This window comes from Xenopus tropicalis, chromosome 7 (assembly GCF_000004195.4).
Source record: "Xenopus tropicalis strain Nigerian chromosome 7, UCB_Xtro_10.0, whole genome shotgun sequence".
Taxonomy (NCBI): domain Eukaryota; kingdom Metazoa; phylum Chordata; class Amphibia; order Anura; family Pipidae; genus Xenopus; species Xenopus tropicalis.
Genome location: NC_030683.2, coordinates 103,554,165 through 103,562,019, shown reverse-complemented (window position 1 = coordinate 103,562,019; position 7,855 = coordinate 103,554,165). Strand labels below are relative to the sequence as shown.

General features: G+C 41.9%; 1 protein-coding gene across 1 annotated transcript; it reads left to right on the top strand.

Annotated features, from left to right (window-relative positions):
* Positions 1–896: 896 nt before the first annotated feature.
* Positions 897–7,084, top strand: atf5.2 (activating transcription factor 5, gene 2). Its single transcript, NM_001006820.1, is given in 3 exon segments — positions 897–997; positions 4,218–4,496; positions 5,056–7,084. Coding segments are annotated over 2 exon segments (918 nt in total). The 5' UTR covers positions 897–997; positions 4,218–4,336; the 3' UTR covers positions 5,814–7,084.
* Positions 7,085–7,855: the final 771 nt, after the last annotated feature.

The following is a 7,855-nucleotide window of genomic DNA, read 5'->3' as shown; positions in this document are numbered from 1 at the left end:
AGATTATAAGCTTACCAGAGAACTTAATTGTTAAAGCATATTGAAATCACGTCTCACTGTAAATTGGAACAAGTGAAAAAAAACCCTGTCTATGTATTCCAACTGAGAGAAAAATTCTTCTCTATACACACTACTGGTAAGAAAACCACGGCGGGGAAGCATATACATATCGAAACGAAAGCACTTTACTAAGTGAAGTACTAAGTGAAATAACTTTTTGAGATCGCCCTCTAATCACCAATCACCGCCTGAGCAGAAACATTTCTTCATGCCTATTGGCTGAACAAAGGGAAGGGCGGGATAAATAGTAATCGGCGCATAAAAGGGATGGTGGTTGGTCGTTCAAAGTTGGGGCCCTCAGAGGTAAAGGAAATAAAGTGTTTGAGGACAGGAGCGGTAGAGGCATGTCGCCTGCCATACTGTAGTTGCCTGAGTATAACTGCATCCGGCCTACCGGGCCGCCAAGCTTTCTCACAAGCAGCCAATCATAGAGCGAATAGAGTGACAGCCAACCAATCACAAGGCTATGTTCGTGGAACTTTTGACAGAGTCCGGGATGATCCGTTTCCCGCCACCCTCCTCCCATTTGGCTGATGCAAACTTGTGCAATACTAGTCACACCACCTCTGTCTCCTTCCGACAATATAGTGCTTTGGTATCATATAGACCTAAATGTAACGTTACTATTTCAGCAACAATCGGTGGGATTCCAAACCCACTGACAAAGCACGGCCCTTTGGGGAACACACAAGGGACGCTGTTTGTGGCGGAAGAGTTTGAGAGCAGCGGAGGGATATTCAGTGACGCGGTGTGCAGAGGCGCTTTAGGTGCCGAGCCTTGGCTTCGCATTACTCATACTTCATTACAGTCGCTATTGTCATTGTCACGGAATTCCACTTTCTCCTATGTGTCACTATGGCTCTCTAACCGAACACACAAACAGAACAAGTGTAAACCAACACTTGTACAACACCAAGAGAACGACTGCAACCATGGTGTAAGTATATGTGGATTTCTTTTCGCCTTGAGTTTTGGATAGTATAAAACCATATGTTTGGCAGTGGAAGGTTTCATCCAGAGGTTAGAAATCCTGTCTCCCTGTGAGTGAAGTCAACTTTAGTTCCATGCATTGTGCCCACTGCTAGAGCATGCTGGGATTTGTAGTTTTACAGCTGTTCCCTAGAAGAAGAATTTCCAGCAGGTTAAGTGACAGTGTGCTGAAGTGCCCATCCATGTGTCCCACTGATATGTAGGTGGCACTAATAGGCTGTGTGTGAGGCTGATATAACAGCTGGAGGGCTGCATGGGCATGGCCATAGATAAAACGAGAAACATTTGACAGTTGTGCTTTTCACTAGTGAGTGGGTGTGATCGTTCCATGTGTCTGTATGGCAGCAGGGTCACTCCTTGCACTGACAGCATTATGGCACCCAGCCAGTACTGATAATGTAACTAGTTATAAGCAGATGTTTTTATGTTTTGTCAGGGCTGCCATCAGGGGGGGAGAGGGGGTACAATTGTGCAGGGCCCTGTGAAACCTTCTTCTGTAAGGGGTCCCGGTAACTTTGCAAAAGTGACGCAAATTATGTAAGTTACCAATAAAGTTAAGCAATTTTCGTCACTTTGACAAAAGCAGCTTGGAAAACGACGTAACTTGTGTATAAAACAAAAGACAATGCAGAGAAGCTTTGCGGGGACAAACCCCACTGACCAACAATGAATCAATGAAAAAACTGAAGGTAAATCCCACTGCCCCCAAATATCTGACGTATTAGCACATTCATTATTCATTTTAACTATTTGTATGAACTGCTTACTATAGAGTAACATCAGCTGGAACTGGGATCTATTTACTTTTCTACATGAACTTTGCAACATTGGGCCCCACAGCAACATTATGGGGCCCCTAAACTTACGCAGTTTATGTAACTTGTTCGAAAACTTACATAACTTCCATATAAAGCAATGACAGCGCAAAGAAGTGGCTGGTAGGTAGGGAGGGGGTTAAACTTAGGACAAACCCCACTGACCCCCTATAAACTGAATGACTTAGTAGCACATTAAACATCGGAACTGCTTATTATAACATTAGCCGTTCATATTGCACACATAAGGGGCGTGGCTAATGTTTTGGCACTGCGCATTTGTGTTCATGGGGGCCCAGGATAAATAACTGTGCGGGGCCCCAAAGTTTCTAATGGCGGCCCTGTGTGTTGTCATTGGATTAACTTGTAAATGACTACAACTCCCAACATCCCTAGGTAGCCATTGGCATGCTAGGGGCTGTGCAGGCAACTAGAGTTGTAGATATGTAGTCATAATCTGATAAACCCCCCTACTCATAGGATTCCTGTGTAGTTCCTGCTGGATTGGGTTTGTGTGGCCACATTTGTTGCCAGATGCAGGAGAAATGGTGGCGCTCCCAGGGGCACATTCTGAGCTGTTTTCTGACTCTTAAGCATGGGCCCCAGGGGGATCCTTGGGTAACAGATGGCACCCTGCACAACCTATTGCAGGCATACTGTTTATTGCAGATCACTCTTTCCCTTTGTCAACTTATGGGAAATAGATACAGTTAAACCTCAATTTTACATACGATTTCAAATATTTTTGCATTTTCATTGTTGTTTTTTTGTGGTCTGACTATTTATATTGTTACCAAAGTGGCTAATGTTATTAGTGAAAGACGCATACTTTGCCATGGTTCTGTCTGTAAATAGTCCCAATTAGTCTGCACCTCATAACTAATCACTTGTTGCTGTAGGATGGGCATTAGACTTGCCCCCCCATAACGTAACATGAATTTACTATTAATACAGTAAATATTATATTTCAGAGTAAAAGTGACTCCTGTGCTTAGAACCTTTGAATGCTTAAAGAACAAGTTGCTTTAACACATTTACCTGACTTTACATTTTCCCAGATTGAACACTATTTTTTTCCAGGTCCCCTAAAAAATATAAAGTGGGGGTTCTACTGTATTAATACACTATATTTAGTGTATTTCTATTTAGCATGTATTTAAATCTGATTATGGCCCCACAGCATGGGAGAAGTGTGACATAGCTTCGCACAGTGAATTTGTGAGGGAGAAGTGGTGTTAACTGCACAGAGGTGTGAAATTGAGTTTTAAAGGCCTGTACAGTGATCAGTCTGTTATTCTACTGTAGCATTCCACCCCAAGCACATTATTTCTACTCAGTTATTTTAAGAAATCCTGTGGCAGGAGAAAAATCCAGAAGCAAAATCCTGATATTAGAGGCCTAAATCTTTACCAGGAAACAATTGTCCATGGTATGGAACTCTGGTTACCATAAAGCATGGGGGTTATGCAGAGATGCCCCCCAAACTGTCTTTGTTGTTGGAATTCAGCCCCCAGTTGAGGAATCATGGGGGGACAAGACTAGCAACAGACTAAATAGGTTACATCTACTGTATATCTGGCCATACATTTAGAGCTTTGAGCAATTTGTGGCACAAATATCTGGTGGATATCAGCGTGCTATGGATATGGGGCAGTTCATAATTGAGCATGTTATAAGAAAAAAATGCTAAAAGCAGATAAAATAAGCTGTAGCTGCTCAGCATTTCTTGCTGTTTTGTTCATTCTAGCTGATGGCCAGAACAAGTGGAACAGTATAAAGGCAGCCACGCTGTGGCCCCTGTGCAGGATCCATCTAATACCATGCCTGCTTCCCCCTAATGTGGCCACCTTAAGGTTTCTGCCAGCAAGCAAGATGGCACAGACTGAGCATTCAGAGTTATATGTGTATAAGCAAAATCACAGTGATCAGTTGCAGCAACTTTTTTTTTTTTTTTTTTAAAGTTGCAGCGACTAATTGCCCTGTGTGTCTTCACCCTTAAGGTTTAGGTATGCTGAAGTCGAGTATATGTCAGTGTCCATTTTAATAAACCTCCCTGCAGTGCCTCACACAGACTTTGGCCTGATACAGTCATACTGAACAGCCTCATAGTATTTCACTATTTGTACTTTAGCACAGGAATGGCCTGAGCCCATAATATAAAATTTCTAAACCCTTCTGTATGTAAATGGATCATCATCCAACCTATTCCGTTCCTAGTAAAAACCTTTGTGATAAATAAGGATAAGTAACATCTACATTTGATATTTGGTTTAACCTGTAATGTCCATCTTTTGGCAACTCTTTTGCTTTTTGAATCAGAAACATTTTAAAACTCTACTCTCTATTTTCTAGGTTTTTTACCTCCCACTCTGCACCTTCCGCTGCAATTTCCAGCAGGAATCGTGCCTCCTACAATCCCATCTCTGGTGTGGAAATAGAACCTTCTGGTGGAAATGTCTCTTATGGCAGCCATGAACTTCAACCTGGAGATGTCTATGTTGCCAGTTAGCACACTGCACTGGCGGGCGGATCTCCTTAAGATCCCTGCTCATGGAAATCCCTATGAACATCCCTCCTTGCCCATGGATGATGGGGTGAACATGCCTGGGGCTGAAGCAGGATGCCCGGCAGGTAATGAGTTATTGAATATAGTTCTACTATTACCTTTACATCCTGAGCTTACACAAAGGTACAAACCAGAAGTCTCTATAGCGGTATCTGCATGTCACATTTACAATAAATGGAGCTATGGGAAATAAGATCATATTCACTTTTGGCCATCGTGCAATGAGAGCATGTCTGGCCCAGATGCCAAAAGAGGCCCAGACATTCCCCACTAGCGCACTGAATAGTGACTTTCTATTGCATCTTACAGTAGCCACTCTGGCATTTGAGAGAACCCACAGATTGCCAGTCCAGGTTTGAATGGAAGCATCTTAAGTGGTAGAATAGAAAGAAACATGAGCATGTTAATTATAATATGGTGCTATGTGGTGAACATGCCCTGCCAAAAGGAGAACTGATTGGACAGGCAGTGGAAGAATATGTATATGAATCACATATGTAAATACAGATAAAGAAAAGACATAACTCTTGTACTAGGAATGTAAAATGCATATACAGCAGCTGGAATAGCCATGTTGATTAATGCAATTTATTTTAATACTGTCTGCTATTCTTACTTTTTAAGGCGATGGATTCACAGACTGGATGACTGAAAGGGTTGACTTCTCCTGTTACCATCCTGTGTCAGTGGATCCATCTTTGCCAGGTCCTTCAGCCCCTGATTTGGAGATCATGGCTACTCTTCTAAAGAAGGAGTTGGAGCAGATGGAAGATTACTTCCTGGAGGAGACGGTTTCTCCATCACAGCCAACACCTCCTGATCAAGTGGCCCCTTGCACCCCTCCATCACATGAAGTGCATTTCCTCTTCCCAACGCCAGACCATCAGTTTGGTGGAAGTGAAGTAGAGTTTCAAGACTACGTTGAAGAAGAAACCCCACCACCCGCTCCAGCCTCCCTGGAAACATTGGATTCTGGGTGCCTGGAGCTCTTGAATCTCTACTCTGATGTTCCTAGTGATTTCCATAGAGAACAGCTGCAGGATCTGTCCGTGACGAAAGACACCACTGACCCGCCAGAATTCTTAAAACAACTGAACAGGCCTACACCATATGACCGCCCAAGCTCCAGCTGCAGTGTCTTACCCCGTCAAAAAGGTGACCGCAAACAGAAGAAGAGAGACCAGAATAAGACGGCGGCACTACGATATCGGCAGAGGAAAAGAGCCGAATATGATGCACTGGATGATGAGTGCCAGAGCCTGGAGGTCAGAAACAGAGATTTGAAAGAAAAATCTGATTCCATCGAAAGAGAAATTCAATATGTAAAGGACCTACTCATTGAGGTCTACAAGGCCAGGAGTCAGAGACTCCGCAGTAATTAGAGCTCAGTTACCATATCTGTATGACACTGTAGAAACTGATTTGTTTAGAAAACTTTCTCTGAAGATACAGGCTACAGAAAGAGACTCATTTTGTACCTTCCTGAAATTGACAAGGCTGTCATGAACAGCAGCTGAAAAGACATGTAACAGTCCTACCACTAATGCGAAGTAGCCATTCTCTCAGAAGCCAGATGCAGGGCAAATATTTTATAGCACTTAAATATATGATTGGGTGCACCCATGGAAGTTGGACATTGCTAAAGCTTTTAACTGTTGTGGTGTTAAGGAGGTTTTGCTATTTATGTGTGTGTTATTAAAGGAGCGTGGTATGTGGAATTGCTTAGACTGTGACTTTAACCCAGGCTTAGAAAGGTTTTTCCTGAAATGATATAAAGTATCTTTGATTTAATAAGCTTTCAGGATCAAGACTGAAAGAAAGCATACTAGAAAAAAAACCCATCTAGATGTAGAATAACTACCACTGCAGGTTACTTTCACAGAAAACCTTTAAAGTCTTGTGGAAAAGGAGGATTTGGGAGGTTTAAAATCTACTTTAGGGCTCAGATTTACAAAAAGTCTAGTGAAATGATCCCTTGCTTGGCTATGGCTGCAGGGACTGCCAGAACTATGCATAGTCTTGTCACTTGATGAGTGTAAGCCTGAAGGGATTTAATTTTAGAATGGGATGATAGTAGTGGGGGCACCCGATATGTTATGACATTAAAGAACATACATTATTACTGGGGGAAAAAATTGTCACTAAGCAACATTTTGCTGCATCTTAATCACAAACTATGATTTGTTGGTGGCACAAGATTCACATATTCTCTGATAGGGGAAGACATGGTTTGGTTTCTGTGCTTAGGTTACATGTGTATGTTTACAGACCAGATTGTTAGATGTGTATTTATGTACCCTATGCTCAAGAAATGCCTCTCAGGAGTTGCTTATGGAAGAGTGTGCCATTGCCGTTTATTCTGTGACACTACTCTTCTCATTACAGAACACAGGAGCATAACTAGGACCAAGACAGCAGAAAGATAGCAGCACACTCAGGTGCTTCAGCCTGAATTCCTATGTACTTATTGCAGTTGTACATATAGTACATCCCATATTGGCAGTAGTGTGGCCAAGCAGGGTGGCAGTTCTTGTGCACTGGAATACCAATATAAATAAGGATACTCATAGCTATTTCAAACAGAGTACATATTTTGCTTTATTTTCTGTGTATTACTGCTATTCATAACAATTCAAATAAATATTTATGAACATATACTGTCTTGGCACGGTTTTATTCTGAGAGCTGTAAGCATACAAGACTAAGCTAAATTTTCTAGAGTACAGTATAAGGTTCAACTTAACCATATGAAGAACGATCTAAAGGAGGGCAGACATGGGCCAATCCTGTAAATTGCAAGATTGTAGCATATGTCCAAGTCACCACAAAGGAAGAAAGGCTCAGGTAGGGGAGTGGATATCACCACTTCGTATTCACGTTCATAGACACTTAATCACAGGCCTATTATATGTCTATAAACATGAAACGCATACAGTGATTATGGAACTTGAATAAAGCTACTTTTTAATCTGCCTTAAGATTTGCTCATTGAGTGCCTGCTCTTCAAAAAATTGGTGATATCCGATCCTGTACATTTACAGACTGATTCTGTATGAGGGACCATACACAATGTGGTCACCTTGTTTGGCTCATTCAGGCCAACAACAGGTTGTAAAGAGAAGTTGTGGCTCCACTCCATCTGATGTACCATACGCTGGTAGGTTGATTATTCTGACATGTCTGACTAACCAACCAATATTGAAAATGGTTTGAAAAAGTTTTACAATATCTGAACCACCATAACTGGTATAAACAAGCCATTACAGTAATCAAAATGTGGTCGCAAGCAGAAAGCATCCCATGTACAGATAAACTGCAATCTGCTTCCCCACTTGGTTTGTAATAAGGCAGATCGTTTAGAAAATGGTTTCAATTAAAGTGCAGGATGATGGAATTTAAAATTGCCTTTAGGCCAATTATTTGC